Source organism: Anabrus simplex, chromosome 14 (genome assembly GCF_040414725.1).
Source record: "Anabrus simplex isolate iqAnaSimp1 chromosome 14, ASM4041472v1, whole genome shotgun sequence".
Lineage (NCBI taxonomy): Eukaryota > Metazoa > Arthropoda > Insecta > Orthoptera > Tettigoniidae > Anabrus > Anabrus simplex.
The window spans coordinates 48535135-48556406 of NC_090278.1; the positions used below are offsets into that span (position 1 = coordinate 48535135).

The following is a 21272-nucleotide window of genomic DNA, read 5'->3' on the forward strand; positions in this document are numbered from 1 at the left end:
AATGCACCACCAAATATAGCACTCAACAATAAGCCTTGAATTCAGAATACAACAATAACTTCTACCTACTTTCGAAAGTTGCAACACCGAATTTTAACATCTGAATGATGACTAACCACTAGATCTGAGCATATAGTTAAATAATATATCAAAACTTTATGTGTTAGAAAGTATTTCCTTTTTATATCTTGTTAAAAAATGGTTTTAACTCATTTCAATCTTACCAATGTCTATTGTACCATATACGTTAATCATTTTTTACTTTTGATCAAGGCATTAGACTTTTGCTATTTGTTTTACGTCGCACCGACACAGATAGGTCTTATGGCGACGATGGGACAGGAAAGGCCTAAGAAGTGGAAGGAAGCAGCCGTGGCCTTAATTAAGGTACAGCTCCGGCATTTGCTTGGTGTGAAAATGGGAAACCACGGAAAACCATCTTCAGGGCTGCCGACAGTGGGGCTCGAATCCACTATCTCCCGTCGCTTAAGTGCAGCCAGTATCCAGTATTCCGGAGATAGTGGGTTCAAACCCCACTGTCGGCAGCCCTGTTTTCCGTGGTTTCCCATTTTCACACCAGGCTGTACCTTAATTAAGGCCACGGCCGCTTCCTTCCCATTCCTATGACCTATCTGTGTCGGTACGACGTAAAGCAACTTGCAAAAATAAAAGACGAGCAAACCTCGTAACCTTTACGAGTATAGAATTCCACCAGTGCCGTACAATTACGATTACTTCAAGAACCGAGTCGTTAAGAAATCGCCGACTTCTTTTCACATGGGGTCAGAATGATACCAAAGTTTACAAGGAAAAAGACATTACTCCACTTTTTCTTTTTTAACATAGGTGCATAAAATTGCTATCATTGCTAAGTAAGACTAAACAAATTTTCAAAATTATTACTCCCAAGCAAAGTTTACATGTCACATACTTGTTTTAATTACTACCGAGAGAGTTGCCTGTGCGGTTAGGGTCATGCAACTGTGAGGCTGTGTTCAGGAGATGTTGGGTTCGAACCCCACTGTCGGCAGCCCTGAAGATGGTTTCCCTTTTTCACACCAGGCAAATGCTGGGGCTGTACCTTAATTAAGGCAATGGCCACTTCCTTCCCACTCCTAGCCCTTTCCTATCCCATCTGTGTTGGTGCGACGAAAAGCAAAATTGTAAAAGGAAAAATTAAAAAAATTATTATTTTTCAGAGCCAGCTAATTTAATATATTCATTCAAATAGAGGAATGGAAATTTATCAATCCCTAATAAGTTACTGAATTAATGTCCCACTAACTACTTTTTTGGTTTTCAGAGACGCCGAGGTGCCGGAAGTTAGTCCCGCAGGAGTCCTTTTATGTGCCAGTAAATCTACTGACACAAGGCTGTCATATTCGAGCATCTTCAAATACCATTGGTCTGAGCCAGGATCTAACCTGGCAAAGTTGGGGTCAGAAAGCCAGCGCCTCAACCGTCTGAGGCACTCAGCCAGGCTCTCAACCCTTTTGCCATCACATATTTATTCTGGTTCCATTCTCAACCATGTAGTACACAATTATATAAATCTCAACCAGAAACCACAGCGTGCTGCGAGTAAATGAACGAGTCCTATCAACAAGAAAGAAAAAGAAGAAAAAGTGACACAAAATTTCACGGACTCGTGTCTAACCACAACATATTTTATCAATGCTTCAATTAGTGTTATATTAGGTGTTGTGTTTTCAGCTTACATGTAATATTCTTTTCCATTTATAATTTACGGCTGAAGATGTCCGATATGCAATAAATATTAACATATTATATACCCCTTCACATAAACAAAGTCATCATAAATGATCAAAAAATTAACATAGTCCTACAATTTAAATACTCTGGAGAAATCATTATGCACAACTTAAGCAAAAAAGCAACATGCATAAATAGAACCAACAAAGTGAAAAAAGCATAATTTCTAACCTGGTCAACTTATAACAAAATATGCTTTTCAACAGACACTAAGATCCAACACTACAAAACTGTAACTTTGCCCGAAGCCACTTACGCTTGCGAAACCTTGTTCCAAATTAAAAATGAAAGAAGAACTGATCAGTTCCTCAAAGCTGAAAGAAGAATTATTAGAACTTCCATAAATAAAAAGTACTAGGTTTAAGGAGTCTGGAGAATCCTCCCCAATGAAACTGTCTATCGAGAGACTGACCCAGTTACCAGCAAGATGAAGAAGAAAAGAATCTCTTATTTCTTTCACATCTTACAATTACCAGAAAACAGGATTTTACGACAACTACTGATGAGAAATCTGGGAAAGAAGACAGGAGGGCATTGGATCAAAGAAATTCAAGAGGATCTCAAAACAGTTGGACTTGAAATTACAGATGCAGAAAACAAGAATAAAATTACCACTCTTCTTAAGAAACACACATTTTCAACTGAAATGATGCACAGAAAGCCTGTAGAGATTTCAGACGAATTAAGAACACTGAGATCAGAACGAATGAAGTACTGGGCAGATAAGAAGAATCAAACAGTACAACCTTCAAAGAAAAAGTGTACATGGAAGACTCAAGTGGTCCAATGTGTCCAATAAAGTTAATAATAATAATAATAATAATAATAATAATAATAATAATAATAATAATAATAATAATACAGTATCGAATACAAAACTGAAGCATACAAACCTCCACTTTACCCTTACACGAAACAAACCCACAACATGCACGTTTTCAACCGAGGAAAAGGCACGAAGATTGGAGCGTCTGAAGAAGTACTGGGAAGACCGCAAAGTCCAAACAATCCCTTCAAAGAGACCTGAACAATGGACTGACTAAAGTGATCCTATGCAGTATAAAACAACAACAACAACAACAAGAAGACAGTATTGAATAGGGGGACCTTTTCATCCTTGTTGATAGTGATAAATCATCAATATGGACCAAAATGAAATATGATAAATGAACGAGTGCGTATCCTGGAATTATACCCTTGGTGCGACGGCTTGCATGTGTTGCAGCTTCTGAGTTGCCAAATTCTCGATAGGATTTATAACAATTGCTAAAATGTAACTATTAGTAAAAAGTACTGAAAAGTAATCGTTAAAAGAAATTTAATTACTTTTACACAATTACTTCCCAACCCTCACTTCCAGTAACAGTAAACATATTTGGTTAAAACAGCTGAATGTGAATAGTGTTTTAGTATCCTGAATTGAGTGTTTATAAAACAGCATTGGAGAAAATAGATTAAATGCTGCATCCGTCAGTGCTTCCCATAGAAAAAAAAACTACATTTCCACAATTTAAGGTTTAAATTCAAGTTCATGGAGGGAAGAATTGGCATGCTGAATAATTTTCTTTTCAAGTAAAGGTATGGTAATTTTATGGGCAGTCAGGGACATCACCTCAATTTTTATTTAACAAATTATTTTTTATTAAATAAATAAAAATTAGTACCGGACAAATTTGATGTCATGAGATGTTAGTGATGAGTTCATGTCTTTACAATGACATATCTTACCTTTGAAAAGTATCTCCTAATTTCTGGGACTGATGCTCATCAAGAGGATCAAAGAGATCATCAACTTCAATCTCTCTTTTGTACCCTGTTCGGAAGACTTTCAGCATCCACCTAGAGAGAAAGAAAAGACAGAAATATATATTTATCATTTTAAAATACTTTACAGATATATCCTCTTAGTAGCCTACTTGGGATGAAAACTGGAGGTTACTGTTGATAAATTAGCCCATAAGAGGGGCTATTTATTCCTATATTGACTTGCATAATCTCATAAAAACTTAATTAAAATAGGATGGTGGGAAGATCTGCCTTGCCAATACACCTCATATATCACATGGAAGAGTAAGGACATGCAAAAAGAGATGTGGAATCATTTTGCACAGCTCTATAATGGAAAGGATCTAAAAGAGAAAGGACAAGAAAAGTCAGAAATGTTAGAAAAGACTGAAGTGCGTGACACACCAATGTCTTGGTCAGAAGTGGAAAATGCGCTGAAGAGTATGAGCAAGGGAAAATCACAAGGCACAGATGAGGCGAGTACAGACATGATCAAAGCTGCTGGGATTCATGGACTTCAGTGGTTATATACGGAGTGCTGAACATCATCTGAAAAGAAGGGAAGTTCCCAGAAGACTGGATAAAAGGCATCACTGTTCCCTTCTTCAAGAAAGGAAGCAGGCAAAAACACAGCAACCACAGAGGAATCACACTTCTGTCATACGGAATTAAGTTGATGGAGAAAATTATTGAACGATGATTAAGGGCCATTATCAAACCACAACTTGAAGAGGAACAGTATGGGTTTAGAAGCGACAGACCTTATCTTCACTGTTACGATGATAATGGGAAAACACTGGGAGAAGAGAATAGATACCATCTTTGTTTCCCTGGATATAAAAAAGGTGTATGACAGCTTGCCGAGAGACAAAATATGGGAATGTCTGAAAAGAACGAATGTGCCAGTGTATCTTACCGATAAGGTAAAAATGTTGTACAACCACTGCCAGAACTGTATCCAGATAGGAGATGGTTATTCTGACTGGTTTACTACAAATAAAGGAGTGCAACAGGGCAGCACTTTGTCACTTCTCCTGTTCATTATGGTGATGGATGAAGTAATGAAGAGAAGAATGAAGAATGAATCTAATGAGGACTTCGATGCATTAATCTTCGCAGATGATGTAGTGATTTGGGGAGGAACAGGAGAAGAATTTAAACATAAATTAACCTTCTTAGTGCCAGGCCCAGGTGCTCACAGTATGCCAAGAGTGCCAGACAGATTTAGAGAATTTTGCAGGTTCTCACTCTCTGGACTAAATAGTTCACAAATGTTATAACTATGACTTGAAATTTTGATTGAATGTTAACAAGAATACAATCTTACTGCTGAACTAAATCAAAACACTGAAATGCCCTTGGGTATTTTGAAAAAAGAATATTTTCTAAACAATTTTCAAATACCAAAATTTAAAAATCAGAAACAAAACAAAAAACAACAGAAAATTTAACTCAACGGTATATATTGATGACTTTTTTTGCAATGTCCTATTTCAGATGAATAAACATGTAAAGTATCACATTTTTATCTTGAGTATTTTAAGAGTTATGTACAGTGGTATCGTAATATACAATTGGCATGGCCAACAATGGGATCGAACCTGGCACATGGGTTGTAGTCAGGGTGACCAGATGGTGATAGATTATCATTGTTCACAAGATGAAAGAATCTCAAGATCAATTGGAATCTGTTTCTTGAGAATATATTTCCAAAAAATGGAATATAACGGGTTTTTTTACCCAATAAGAAAATGTGATCGGTCATCTGGTTATACCCATTTCCAACAAAACAGCAATGAAAGCCTTCATTTCAATCAATGTAACCGGGCGCCACTGCTGTGCTCTGGCATGTGGTGACATGATTTCTCATATCTGTTTGTCTCTGTAGTTATGAAGTTCCATAATTGAGCCGTGAAAAATGAAATAAAAATACGCTATAAGTTTGCGTCTGGCGAAGGGGTGTGTCTCGGGCCAGGAGTATCATAATAATCACGTGAGGGCTGGTATTTTGCATCTTGACCTAATTGAATTTCACGGAAAACATTACATTTTTGCTGTTGGGTATTGTTACAGCCGTCAATCGTCAGTACTGTCACTCAGACGGTCATTACCACTTTCAATGTTTACACTCGGACAATGAGCACGTGGTTGAGTGTTTACAGAAAACTCGCCGATACCATTCCAAATAACACTTTCACGTTCCCCTTCCTCACTTTTTGGAGGAGTGAATTCCTTATCTGAGTCTTCATCATCCCCTTCTTTACTAAAAAATATTAAGATATAGGCTACAGCCAGTTCGTCATTTTTAACAAAATAACTTCTCCCGCTAGTCGCCATTTTACTCACGGGGCTTGGAGATCATACGTCGTAGATGAACACGGACTTTAGAAATTCAATGTATGATAAAGAATGAATTTACGCACTATCTAGCGACGTAGTTAAAATATAATGACAATTCTCTATGGACTGGACACTAGTGTTGGCTACTGAATGCATGATTCGAAGCAGTGTATCGATTCATTTAAGTGTCCGAGTGAATCGATTCACAGGAAAGGCGAGCTCACGGCACACGATTCAGCTTACTCCCAGTGGACAGCGCTGAGTGGCGCACTCACTGGACGTTGACGGGGAGCCGAGCTTCCGCTGCAGCGAGACAGTGTATCATGGCACATCGAAAGAATCGTGAACGAGCGCGGCTCAGTGAGACACATGATACACACGGCTCATTATCGGCTCACTGGACACGCGGAGAGCCGAGCTTCCGCTGCAGCGAGGCATACAGTGAATCATGGCACATCGAAAGAATCGTGAACGAGCGCGGCTCAGTGAGACTTGATACACACGGCTCCTTATCAGCTCACTGGACACGCGGAGAGCCGAGCTTCCGCTGCAGCGAGACATACAGTGAGCCATGCTAGACTGAAAGAATCGTATGCTGTAATGGACTCGCGAGCTCAGCTCATTTGAAAATAATACCCATTTGCATTCACTGTCCTTTTCTTACAGGGAGGTTTAAATAATAGATGGATTTATTTGCAGTGTTAAAAAGTTAGTCACAACATAATTCTGAAGTAGCTAGTAAGTAGGTAGGCTATTAGGTTATACTATTTATTAGTTTAATGAATCTTAGTATTATAACTTAGTTGACATTTGACAGTTAAACTCGACTCTAGCCTGCCCTATGACTATGAGTCATGACCACTCAAAAGTACCTGTTTTATATTGGGAAGAACGGCTCAGTATTCTGTCAGTTCATATGTCACATCGTTGCACAAGACTTCAATCATATGTGGACAGACGCAATAACAGTATGTTGAATCAGAAAACCAGCGGGCTACTGTATATCTCGGGTAGCCTATACAAAATATGACGATTTAAAAAAATCCTCAGCTGATAGAAAAATACTTTAAAAAAAGACTGAGCGAGTTGTCGTGCGGTTAATATCGCTTGGCTATGCGCTTGCATTCGGGGGATGGTGGGTTCGAATCCCACCGTCGGCAGCCGTTAAGATGGTTTTTCTGTAGTTTCCCCGTTTTCACACCAGGAAATGCTGGGACTGTACCTTAATTCAGGCCATGGCTGCTACCTTCCTAACCTTTCCTGCGTCGCCTGAAACCTTCGATGTATTAGAGTAACTAGCATTTTTTCTAAGAAAGGAGTTCATAGTATGAAGACCAGATGGCAGCTGCGAGCACTGAATGCTGTTGCTGCTGTCTTACCAGCACATACTACACAGATGCAGTAGGAGCGGTGACCAATGAGCCGTGAATCGGATCACTGTATCGATTCAGTAACGTGAACGGAATCAAATGAATCGATTCAGTAAAATGAATCGAATGTCCCATCACTACTGGACACATAAAATGTTGTAATCTGACGGCCCAAGTTGTACAAACTCGTATAGAATTGCGCGCTATCCAAACAACGATATATCGTGGTTGGCACTTTACGTGTACGTACGAAACAACGATATATCGTTGTCTGGCACTCTACACGTTAAACACTAGGAACCAGCAGTTTAAGCAGTTTGGCCTAAATTCAGCCACACAAAAACAGTAGTGATACCAATAAGCAGGCAAGCCCTCCAGGCTAACATCCAACTGGATGGCGAGACACTAGAATACGTTAACCATCTTCAATGTCTTGGTAGTATTGTAAATAGTGATGCAAAGTTCTCTGCTGAAATCACTAACAGAGTCCAAAAAAGAGCACAATTTTATGACCAAGTTAGGTCTCTTCCACAGGATAACCAAATACCTTTAAGTGCAAGGAGAACACTTAATCAGGTATATTTCATGCCAGTAACTACTACTTCTTCTTCTTATGATGCCGTCTCCCTCCGAAGGTTGGCGATTCAATTGATTATGATTACACGGGAAACGGCAGCACGAAAGATTTCTATCGACGTATGTCTATACCACCGCTGCAAGTCTTTCAGCCAGGAATTTCTCCATCTTCCCACATATCTTTTCCCATCAATCTTCCCTTGAATGATCAGTCGGAGAAGTTCATATCGTTCACCTCTCATGATGTGCCCGAGGTAGCTGAGCTTACGCTCCTTGATGGTTATGAGAAGCTCTTTCTTCTCGTTCAAGATGTTGAGGACTTCTTCATTTGTCTTCTTTTCTACCCAAGATATTCGGAGTATTCTTCTGTATAAGCACATTTCAAAAGATTCATTCCGCTTCTCCAATAAACGGCTGAGCGTCCACCCTTCGAAACCATACAGAAGGACAGGATAGTCATAACAACATAGCATTCAAACTCTGAGCTGGAGGTTGAGTTCTTGGCTGGTGAATAAGGTCCCCATGGTAATTAACATATTTTTTGGCTAATATAATGACCTTAAAACCTGTACGACCAACAGTAGAGATAGTAGCATACTTCAAGCTGCAGAAATTAAGTTTCTGAGATCAATGTTACAGAAAAGAAGAAGAGATAAGATTCGGAATGAAGAGATCCATCATAATACAAAAGTAAATCAGTCGCTAAGCGATGTAAGAACATCAAGACTCAAAGGGTATGGCCATGTAAAAAGGATGGATCAAATGAGAACAGCATGAAAATGGCTAGAAAAGGAACTGAAGGTAAAAGACCTAGAGGCAGACCAAGGAAACAGTGGATCAGTCAAGAAAAGCAGAATTTGGAAGGAAGAGAAGTGCAATGGCACCAAGTTGAGGAGGAAGAAATGTACCTGGATAGACAAAGATAGAGAGCGCTCTTGCATTGCACTTGGGCGACTGGAGACAGTTAAAGGATGACGACGATTAATGTTTTATTTATTCATTAAAAACATCATACATGTTTCAAGGAAAAGCAACATTCTCTTCCTTAGCAATAATATTAAGACTGATTAACTTACAGTGTATTGGGAAGAAGGATCCTTTCCAGCATCCTATTTTAAATACTGTAGTTTTTTATGGAACTGATCACTTGGGTCACACCACAGATCTTAAAAATATGATAATTACAACAATCTCACAAAGAAATGAGAGAGAGGGGGGGGGGGGGGGGGGGCAGGGAGTTGGAAGGAAGCGACCACAGCCTTAATTAAGGTACAGCCTGGTGTGAAAATGGAAAACCATCTTCAGGGCTGCCGACAGTGGGGTTCGAACCCACAATCTCCCCAATGCAAGCTCACAGCCGTGCGCCCCTAACCGCATGGCCAACTCGCTCGGAGAAGTGTATTTTCACTGCTATTTTTCATTATTGTGATGGATAATGATAATGATGATGGTAGTATACGAATGACTGGGGAAGAGAAGATGAAGGCTAATGATGGTACGGGTTAATAAAGAGGAAGAATTACAGGAGCAGCTGAATGCAAGGACAGAAGCAGGGGAACAATATGGGGTGAAGTTCAATGTAAGAAAACCAAGTCTGTGCTGGCAACAAGACTAACTGCTTGGAGAAGAAAAATTGAAGAAAGTGGAAAGTTTCAAATACTTAGGAACAATGATATTTCGGTTTAAGGTACACAGGAGCAGTGGACCACTTCATGGAATAATATCCACACTGTCACTGCACTGTCCTACATAGGAGGCTTGTAGTGGTGTCTCAACAGCGCAATAGCCTCCAGAGTCTTGGAAAGATGTAGCAATCCAACTGATAAGTCCACTGCTACACTGGGGCAAATCGCTGGTAATTTATAATACCAAAAAGGAATATCGATATCCGTTACTGGACATTATAAATTTTCCAGCTAACTCATTCCTGATTGCCAGCATTTTGCCCCAGTGTGCTAAGATGGGCTCATCAGTTGGTAAATAGCACACCTACCCAGACGCATGGTTAGTGCATACCGTGGAGGCCACTGTGTAGACTACTTGGAGCCACCGGAATGAGCTAGCTGGAAAATTTATAATTTGTCCAATAACAGACCAACTATATTGGTATTATAAATTTACTCATTCGGGACAAATATTTCAGGTTCCCTATGGGAATCAACATCTATATCATGCTGGTAACATCACGACTGAAAAAACCTAGAGCTTAAATGTCTTTAACATTTACAATTGATGAAATTAAATTATGGTTTCCTTGTGGGAATTTAATTTTTGATACAGAGGTCAAAGGCAGGCATTTATACAAGAGGAAGCAAAGGCTTCCTCTACGTGTACCGTCACTGCATTGTCCTACAAAGGAGCCTTGTAGTGGTGTCTCAACGGTGCCCTAGCCGCCAGCGTTTTGGAAAGATGTAGCAATCCAACGGATGAGCCCACTGTTACACTGGGGCGAAACGCCGGCAATTTCAAGATTGAAAAAACCTAAAGAGCTTAAATGTTTTTAACATCAAAAGAGTTTCTTAATGCTTAAACAAGTGAAAATATTTCTTAGAAATTCAAGCTTTCAATATTATCCATACAGAGGAATTTATTTCTGTAAATTTCAGACTTTAATAGGAAACGGGTAATAGAGAGCCAGCGGGGAGTGTGGAATGGAGATCCACGTTGGCAATACAAAGGTCATGATCGTGGACTAGGCAAACAACAACTTGCCACACCTGAGACAAATAGGAGGCTTTAAGGCGGAGAGCAAATTCGTTTATCTCAGGGCTCTAATAACGAACAATTGCGGCTGCTCGGATCAGATCAGAAGACGCTTTGCAACACACGCAATGTGATGGCGAAGATGACAAAGATCTGGGAAGACAGTCATCACTAACAATACCCAACTTGGGATGGTAAATGTTCTGGTTTTCCCCATCGCCACATATGCAGCTGAAACCTGAACAATTCATAAAGCTGTCACGAAAAAGATTGAAGCGACAAAAATGTGGGTGTACCTCCAAGTTCCACGAGTATCCTATACCGAGCACCAGATGAATGCTTCTGTCCTAGCAGAACTTATTTTATTTATTTCGTGTCAGTGTGTTGAAAAAACTTAAAATATAAATAAGGTATTATATACAAAGAAAACAAAGTACATTTTATTCACAAAACATGTTTCACACAATGTCTGCCCAGAAATGGGCAACAGAAATTCCCTCTTCAGTGGCTTGAATCAAGTCTTGAAGTGTACAACAAACAGGGCAGGACTGACAGTCATACAGGTGTTGGGTAATTTGTTGCTCCCCACAATCACAAGTCTGACTGATCTTTCAAAAAAAAAACTTTTTTTTTGCTTTACATCGCACCGACACAGATAGGTCTTATGGCGACGATGGGACAGGAAAGGGCTAGGAGTGGGAAGTAAGTGGCCGTGGACTTAATTAAGGTACAGCCCCAGCATTCGCCTGGTGTGAAAATGGGAAACCACGGAAAACCATCTTCAGGGCTGCCGATAGTGGGGTTCGAACCTACTATCTCCCGAATACTGGATACTGGCCGCACTTAAACGACTGCAGCTATCAAGCTCGGTCCCATTTTTTTTTTTTTTTTTTTTTTTTTTAGGTTATCCTTGGATTTACCTACTCCACTCCTCGAACGATTCAGTGCCTTCCACGTCTAGCAGAACTCAAGATCAAGGACAGGCTCATGAAGAAGATTAACCAGGCCTATTTGCTATACTTTGGCCACAGAGCAAAGAGAATCCACTGGTTTGACACCATCAAAATGGACACCAAGATGTCACTATATCATCTCAAGGAAGCTGTAAGGGGTAGAACAATTTTTTTGCTTACAAATTTCACCAGAGCAAGCTGTATTTGTGAAGGAAAAGGGCAGTAGAGAATTACTATTGAACATTTGACAACTGACTGAGAAAAGCAGAGTGTTTCAGCTTCCGTTATTCATCTGCCTTTTTAGACTATAGCAAGGCTTTGATGATGATTGTTGTTTAATGGGGCCTTTAACATCTAGTTCATCAGCCCCTAATGGTACGAAATGTAATGACAAATTAAAAGTTCAAAATCATCCACTGACTAAAAATGTCATGAAGAATGAATGGAGGGATATGAATTTAAAACAATCAGTGGATCCGACCCAAAAACTAACATAAAAATAATATTACTGACCAAGGGACCATTTCTAATGCACAATCCTGAATCGAGGAGGCTTGTTGGCTAAAGGGGTCCAAGGGCCCCTCATAATAGTACTTATCGCTAGTAAAGTAGAACCATGGTATTTGTCATGATGGGGTACTAATCAAAAGTAGCATAGACAAACGGTATTCCACACATGATGGTACAACTCACAAGTATTGTACATCACAAAGGTAACGCAGACCTATGGTGTTTCTCACATAATGGCGCCACTCATAGGCAACGCAAACCCATTGTGTTCCTCACCTACGTGTACTAATCATGGACGGTGGTATTTCCATGATGTTCCTCATATAGTCGGTGCTAATCACAGGCAACGCAGACCCACAGTGTCGCTCATATAGTGGTATCAATCACAGGCAACGCCCAGACCTGTGGTGTTTCTCACAATGATACTAATCACGGGTACTGGAAACCCAGAGTGAACTACTCTCTGCTACTACTAACCACAAACCTCTGGTGTACCTAATATAGTGGTACTACCCGCAATTAAAGGCGACCCTTGGTGTTCCCCATGAGATTGTACTAATCAAAAGTAGTTTCATGGGTCTAATACAATCATCCCTTGGTCGCCCCTTTAGTCGCCTCTCACGACAGGCAGGGGAAACCGTGGGTGTATTTTTCGTTTGCATCCCCCACCCACAGGGGGTAGACAGAGCGAAAAAGAAGAAAAAGAAGGGATCCGTCACTTTGAAAAATGAAGTAACAGACGAAGAAAGGTACGGGCCACGAAGGGCGTGAAAATGAAAGACTCCCTAGGTCTTGAATGCTCTAATACCGCCGGGGTCGGAAAAGAACAAGAGTTGATCAAGGGAGGTCGGACAAGATAGACGAAAGTGAGGAGCCTGGCACAAGTAAGCGGAAGCAATGCCAGGACTCAGCTAAGGGCCCCGTGGTCGCCAACCCACACTCCAAAGTTGAGAGCCCCTGGGGCCCCTTTTAGTCACCTCTTACAACAGGCAGGGGATACCATGGGTGTATTCTTCATCTGCGTCCCCCACCCACAGGGGTAGCAAGGCTTTTGATTGTATTCAGTGGGCTAATATCTGGCAAGTTCCGTTAGAAACGGGAGCACTCGCCCATCAAATTTTGTTGATTTAAAAAAAAAAAGTCAGAGTTAATGGTAAAATGTCTGGTGATTTTAAGGCACAGAAAGGTAGCCACCCAGGACCAATAATTTTTCCAGCGTTCTTCAACAACTATAGTGAGCACATAATATCAGTTGCACTTGGATGTAATGGATATCCTTTCAGGGGTAGGAAGATCTCGGATCTTCTGTATCCAGATGACACTGCATTCGTTGCTGTAGATGAAAAGGTGATGGAAGAGCTTGTCTTTAAAGTAAAAAATATGAGTACTAAAATGGCATTGCAAATGAATATACAGAAATCAAGATGTTGGTAATTGACAGAGCAAATTTCTTAACCAGGAAACAGAGCCTGTTAGAGAAATATTATACCTTGGTTCAATCATCTCTCGGAAGAGGAACTGATACTGAAATTAGGAGAAGTATTAATATAGCTAAGAACACAATGAAGCAATTATCCCATTTAGCTCTATCACTGTAAAACTAAAAGTGAGGATGACACAGATCTAGAGTATTCTCTTCCGAGCCGGACTCTTCATACTGCAGATTTGAAGAAAATACTGAAATGTAGAGCTGGAGAGGAATGTTTCATATACTTTTGACAGCATTCCGCACAAATAATTCTATGCTGGAAGAGCTTAACATCAAAACCAGGCTGCTCATAATATGCAAAGGATTCTCCTGGGCCGTACAGTCCAACATGGAAACAATAGCATAGAGAAGCTCATCATCACGAGAAATATCCTTGGGAAGAGAAAGCACGGACATGCTCCTAAATGTTGGTCAAACACCATAAAACAAGAACTGGGACATCCGTTGCGAAGCCTCCAGATCCGGCTGAGAAAAAGGAAGCAATGTAACTACTTCAAGCCAAGAACTCATTCTGTCATCAATTATCACCGTGGCCTGATTGTCAATATAATGCTAAAAACTACCCCTAGGGGCGCCAACTTTAGGGATGCTATGGTGCTCGAGACCCCCCACAGGACACAACACGTTCAACATGCTGTTCAAGGTGAGTCAATCATCATCAATGATTCTAGTAACTTCCATACATTGCTTCCAACGTCTAACTTGGCTATTTTCTCCTTCAGGTTTAAATTGAAGTGGGAATTCATCTTTATTTATATCACGATCTTACATGATCAAAGTAAACTACCCCGGAACCACCTAATTCAAGTGAATAAGTGTCACTCACATAGACAGCATACAACAGTACAAATTCACTTATCCTGGATGTACACAGACTGAACTATATAACGAACAGCCGGAATTTTAGGAATTTTATATTACAGCAATCAATTGTAACATAATTTTAACTTATCTCATGTATCATTACAGTAATGTATTTTATAATGTGTTAAAATGTGTTTTAGATGTTTTAAGAATATATATAATTGTTTAATTTGTACTTAAGGCTGATGATGGCACATAAATGCCGAAACTTGTACCATTTGACATGTGATTGAATCACAATAAATGTCATTGTATTGAAGAGGTGGACCTTGAAAGAATTTTAATTTAATTTACTGTAATCTCACTTCAATATGGAACCCAATGAAATTCCTAACTATAAATACTCTCTTCATGAGTAACAATTACAAATTCCATACAAAGATTTAAAATTTTGTATTAAAGGCTTAAGATTTTCAATTTCTGTTTAATTATTATACGAACAATAAGCGCCAAATTTGATGCAATTTGCTTTTTTTAAAACTCAGTTTGGTATTATTCTAAGAGAAAGCTAGAATAATATTTTTTTCCTTTTAATTCACATCTACTTAAAATGTAAAATCTCTTCTTTTTTTTCATGATTAGGCCTAAAACACATCTTTACCTTTTATGTGGATTTTTGTTTGTAAACATTCATTATTATTGAAAAAGCACCCAATAAAACAATAGTTAATATTTTCCACCACGTATTGCCCATTCAAAAACATCTAAAACTCCATTATCATGAGGGTTAAATTTCAACATTTTCTGAGGCCTTACGCCCTTTTCTCGGACTGCTGAGTTAGAGCACCACTACTAATTTTCAAAAGCCAGTACCCCTGCCTACTCCTAATCCCCCAGTATGGTAACATCCTTTCCCTTGGTACTCTGTCAAATGTACCCCCCACCGCCTCTGGGTGGAACAGTAGAATAACGTACAGCCATGGTCTCCCTGCCTGTTGTAAAAGGCGACTGAAAGTAGTCCGAAAGGCTTTCATCTTGGGTGCGTGGGCTGGCAATCATGGTTCCCCTAGCTGAGTTTGGGCTGGCTCCATGGTGTAGTGGACCTGCCGCTTACCCAGAGTCCCCGGGTTCGATTCCCGGCCAGGTCAGAAACTTTTACCTGGATCTAAGGGCTGATTCGAGCTCCAATCAGCCTACGTGATTACAATGGAGCAGCTATCTGACGGTGATATAGTGGCCCCAGCCTAGAAAGCCAAGAATAATGCCGAGAGGATTGGTCGTGCTCACCACATACCACCTCGTAATCTGCATGCCTTCGGTCTGAGCAGCAGTCACTTGGTAGGCCATGGCCCTTCGGGGCTGTTGCACCATGGGGTTTGGTTTCAATTGACTCTGGCACTCCTTCCACTTACTTGTGTCAGTCTCCTCACCATCTTTCCTATCAGACCTCGCTCTGTCAACTCTAGTACTTGTTCTCTTGACAGTATGAGGCTTATGAAGCTAATGACCCTCCCCTTACTTTTACCAGTACCATAGTCACCCTTCGAAGGATCGAGCATCATCCATTTTTCTTTCCAATTAGTGTTAATAGAGTATGGTTGCCCAGTTGTACTTCCTCTTAAAACAATAATCACCACCGTCATATGCCATCTCTAGATCTACAAACCATAAACATTAATGTCTATTCCCCTCGTAACATATCAGGATCAGATACCGATAAAGAAGGATGATCCACGATCTGTACCACAATCTATCTGCAGTGATAAGAATCAAGGCTATGAAAAATAAGCATCAATCCAGAAAGGAGAACGGCAAGGCTGCAGTTTGCCCCTACTCCTTTTCAATCTTTGTATCAGTGGCTACTGGCCAGTACCACAGGACTCATTCAAGTCTTCCGTGCGAAAACAAACTAATTCATTGTTGCCAAACTTCACAAAATGCAGGATGCAAGCCAGAGGCCCAATCTGAATCAAAATTACTGGTCTCAAATGTTACATATCAATATTATCACTTATTACTTTTCTTCTTAAAATATAAATAATAGGGCAAACAAGGTCATAAATTACTATCTAATTTTATTGCATGCCACCATGGAGATTTGGCTGGCGCATCTGAGGACATCTTTACTGCTACGTACTCTGCCCAAGTGAAAGCCTCTTCCGGCACTCTTCCTCCCCCCCAAAACCGTCCATCAGCGCGTTTCCCTCTTACATCTCGACCCCCATCACCAACACTATATACTGGGACGGAAGCTCGAGAGTCCGTGCCGTATCTTCAACCTGAAAACATTTACCAGTGAACTGCGTGCTGAAAGTCAGTCACCTAATTTTGATATCCCACTCTGATGAGTCTAGTGTCAGACCTAAGACAAAACGCTGGTTAATAGAGCAAACGCCTGAATAGCCTTACATCTGATCTGTAATTTTGATATTGCCGAACACTCTTCCTTATTGACGAGAATTTACAGTTTTACAATGAAATGTAATTTTCTTAGCATTATTCGAATGCAATATTTGACTTCAAATGTCATGAGAAAAAAGAACCTTTCTTTTCTCTGGGGAGGACACCGCCCGGGAGTCCTTTAAGGGCTGGCCGCCACTGGTTTGTATAGAACAGACGGTAAAGGAAATCAAAGAGGAATTTGGAAAGAGAATCATAATCTAAATTCTGAGATTTGTCGATGACATTATTATTTTATGTAGTCTGCATAAGATCTGGAAAAACTGTTGAATGGTATGGACACAGTCTTAGTGAAGGAGTACAAGATGAAGATAAATCTAAAACAAAAGTAATGGAGTGCAATCAAACAAAGTCAGGTGGGACAGGAAATATTCAATAAGGGAATGTAGTCTTAAAGAGAGTACATGAATGATTCTTGGGCAGCTGAATAACTAACGATGGCAGAAATAAGGACGACATAAAATACAGACTAGCACAAGCAACGAAGGCCTTTCTTTAAGAAAATAAATTTGCTCACTTCGAACATTGATACAGGAATTAGGAAGATGTTTTTGAAGTGAAATATGGACAGTAGACATGAAAGGAAGTGAATACAAGCTTTTGAAATGTGGTGTTACAGAGGAATGCTGAAGGTGAGATGGGTAGATCAAATCATGGATGAAGGGATACTGAATCGAACTGGTGAGAGGAAACCGAATTGGCAAAATTTGACCCGAAGAAAGAAATGACAGTACACATCTTAAGACACTCGCCATTAGTTCATTTACTTTTTGAAGGAAGTTTAGGCAGTAAGAATGGTAGGAGTACAGTGAGGCATGAATATGACATTCTCTGATACTGTCTATCAAACAGTGTTGTCAATGGGCACAGACAATTTGACCACTGGGCTACTCACCTCCACCAAACATGGTAGTTGTATTTAAAATATGTACAAATACATAAACTGAATGAAGTCTAACCTCTTCTGTCGAGTGAATGGTGATAAATTAATATATACACACACCCCCGATTGAAGTCCGATCCCTCACCCTTCACTTCTCTCAGCATATACACCGTACTGAAGCGAGGCAAATAATTTGACATGACATTCCACACGAATTTACCGTCATAATTTGTATTGCAGCATTCTTAACACAACTTAATTGGAACCCAACGACCGGCTGTTTCACAAACACGGATTCTATAGCAATACTTGTGGTGGGTCAATAACCTGCAGAATGGTAAATGTTATAAAATGGTCACTTTCAGACTGACAACAGCGTAACTGAATAACAGATGGCTTTAAACATTCGCACATTGTGAGTAAACAACCAAATCACTGACACTACTACACTAAATGATGAATGCAATCTACAGTAGAGGTTATGTTACTTACCAGAATGTAACAGCTGAGAGTGGATTAGCAGTTGCTCGAGGATGGGGCCGAGGAGTTTTCTTTTTGCTGCCGTCCATGCTTACCGGCCTTCAATCGCCAACTGAACTGCTTTCTCTCCTATCTGGCTTCTGTCATGTTATAAACACCTCCCATCCACCGATATTGCATTAACTTGTGTCAAGTTATGCAATCATAAGGACATCACGAAGCGCCTCTTATTTCTTTCGGAAGTGACATTTATCAGGTGATGTTTGTTCTCTGTAAAAAACAGAAAAGTTTCTTTTGATATTTCTCCATTTCTGTCTTCATTGGAATCAAAGAGTAACAAGTGTGGAAGATCCATTTCACAGAGCCGAAGAGCCGTACGGCTCTGATGTCGTTATGAACACAACATGCTGTCATGGCAACAGAGTAAAAAATGACAGTCGTGCAAAGTCAAATTAACTCTAGTTCCTGAAACTATAAACTCCTTGTCGCGCTTGTCTCAAGAAGTTACTCGATGTGCATAGGACTCAAAATAAATCTATTAATTAATAACATAATAATAATAATAATAATAATAATAATAATAATAATAATAATAATAATAATAATAATAATAATAATAATAGACACTAAAAAATAAATATACCAACAGGCCAAGGTTGCCACCTTTCGACCGTGAAACTTCGGGACTTGGAATCATCATGGGATTTTCCTTTGTCTTTTCTTTTTGCATAATGTGCATTTTATAGGGAATTAGTAGCGCTAACAATAAATTTGAGGCAGAAAGATTGACCTTCCAGCTTTTAATATTACAATATGAATGCCTTCTTATTATTTCCCAGCGTTTTACCCGCACCAGTACAACGTCTGCTTAGTATTAGCAAATACTTTAATATGATCTCTACTGTATTTATTAGTAGGCTACTCTCATTTGACCAAAGAGAGTAATTCTATGTTATCATAATTACTACAACTTTCAAAGTGCCTACAGTCGCATAAATCAAATATCTTATTTTATCCCATTTGACCGTGACTTTATAACATTTACATCTGCATCTTGCTCTTATCATTAATTTATATACTATTCTCTTCCATTTGTAAATTTTATTACTGCGAGTTGCAGGAGCGCCCCCTGTGTTACGTGGTTCAAATGTATGTGAGATTTGTGCTGGACAAAGGGGAGAAGGGACAGATTGTTCTCGCATCTTTCAATTAACCATTGCCACAGAGGAGTGCGACAGGCTTCGGCAGCCGGCACAGTTCCTATCCTCAGCGCTATATGGGGTTTCATTCATTCCATTCCTGACCCGGTTGAAACTAGAAAAATGCTGAGGATTTTCATTTTCATTTCTGGGAGCTGCATCGAACATGTTTGCTTGTCTTTTGTAAAATTGAAAACAGTGTGAATCAAAATTGAAATACATTTCTGGTTTGATAAACTCTACACTACGTTTGTTTGTAACACTTGTCCATTTTAAGTTGATAATTCAGAAAAAAATAAATCCCACCGAGCAAGATGGCCGCGTACTTAGGGTCGCATTCGGGAGATAGAGGGATCGATCCCTACACCCAATAACCCTGAAGATGGTTTTTAGTGGTTTCCCATTTTCGCACCTGGCTGAACCTGAATAAATTAAGGCCACGGTCGCCGCCTTTTCAGCCGTGGCATATCCCATCGTCGGTGCAACGTAAAACAAATAGCAAAACCAGGGCAAAAACATAATTCACAATGTTTTGATAATAATATTGCTGTTGTTGTTTTTTCGTTTCGGCCAACTAAGGACCACGTCATTTCAACTGTTTCCTGAGTTTTAATGTTGGTCCAGTATTCCTTCATTCGTAGACGGTGTTGCTCTCGGAGTTTTTTCTTAAGTGGGGCACGCTTCTGTACATCTTCAAATGAGATCCCAATCTCCTGCAGATCTTTCTTTAGGTACCTGACTGAACCCATGCCCTTTTGCTTTTTTTGTTTCTCTCTTGGAGGAAAGTGAAAAAGCGGTTGGTTAACCGTGTTGACTTCATTCGGGCCATGTGCCCATAAAAAATAATCCTCCTTTTCCGCATCACGTCGGTTATTTTCTCCACATACGAACACAACTCCTGGTTGTGCCGTCTCCTAAATTCGCCATTGTCTTTGACTGGACCTAACATTTTCCTCAAAATCTTCCTTTCTTTAGCCTTCAATTCATCCATCGTGCCTTTTTTGTTCATAGCGAGATATTCCGCTGCATATAGAACCTCTGGCCGGATGACAGTGCAATGAAATTAAATGGCGTAAGTTATGGTTTGTGCCGAAAGTGTCCGAGGACATGTTCGGCTCGCCAGGTGCAGGTCTTTGGATTTGACTCCCATAGACGACCTGCGTGTCGTGATGAGGATGAAATGATGATGAAGACAACACACACGCCCAACCCCCGTATCAGTGAAATTAACCAATGATGGTTAAAATTCCCGACCCTGCCGGGAATCGAACCCGGGACCCCTGTGACTAAAGGCCAGCACGCTAACCAGTTAACCATGGAGCCGGACGACAGTGCAATAATAGTGTTTGATTTTTTCATTCAAAGATATAGATCTTTTGTTACAGACATTTTTAGTCAGATGGTAAGCCATTTCAATTTTATTCATGCATGATGCAAAGGGTTATTTTTCGGACATGTTAGGTTCTATTCATTCACGAAGATACTTGAATTTTTCAACCTGCTTGACTTTTTTGTAGAGCCTCCGTGGCTCAGGCGGCAGCGCGCTGGCCTCTCACCGCTGGATACCGAGGTTCAAATCCCGGTCACTCCATGTGAGATTTCTGCTGGACAAAGCGGGACAGGTTTTTCTCCGGGTACTCTGATTTTCCCTGTCATCTTTCATTCCAGCAGCACTCTCCATTAACATTTCATTTCATCTGTCAGCCGTTTATTCCCCAGAGGAGTGCGACACATTTCCTATACCAATATATACATGAATACCTGCCGGCAAAAACGTTGTAACCCTCACTTTTCTGGGTTTCCAGAGCGAGGCATGTAGGAAGTTATGTTGGCAAACTTGAGCGCCTTTTATCTTTTGTTCACATTTTGCCACGGGTCGTGCGGGTGCAGAAACGTTGTATCAATGGAAAAATTTGCATTTTGAGGGTTAAGTTACAACGTGTTTGC

At 40.1% G+C, this 21272-nt stretch overlaps 1 protein-coding gene across 4 annotated transcripts in view; it reads right to left on the reverse strand.

Moving 5' to 3' along the window:
• Positions 1 to 21272, reverse strand: part of LOC136885551 (ATP-binding cassette subfamily C member 4) — a 403879-nt gene that overhangs the window by 265019 nt on the left and 117588 nt on the right. For 2 of the 4 annotated variants that reach the window (XM_067158182.2, XM_067158180.2), the window contains exons 2-3: positions 18139 to 18396; positions 3502 to 3612 (exon numbers count right to left, since the gene is read on the reverse strand). In XM_067158182.2, coding sequence (XP_067014283.1) covers positions 3502 to 3612; positions 18139 to 18215 — 188 coding nt within the window. In that variant the 5' untranslated portion in view covers positions 18216 to 18396. Of the gene's footprint in view, positions 1 to 3501; positions 3613 to 18138; positions 18530 to 21272 lie in introns of those variants that run through there. The other 2 variants (XM_067158181.2, XM_068230366.1) reach the window with 2 other exon arrangements.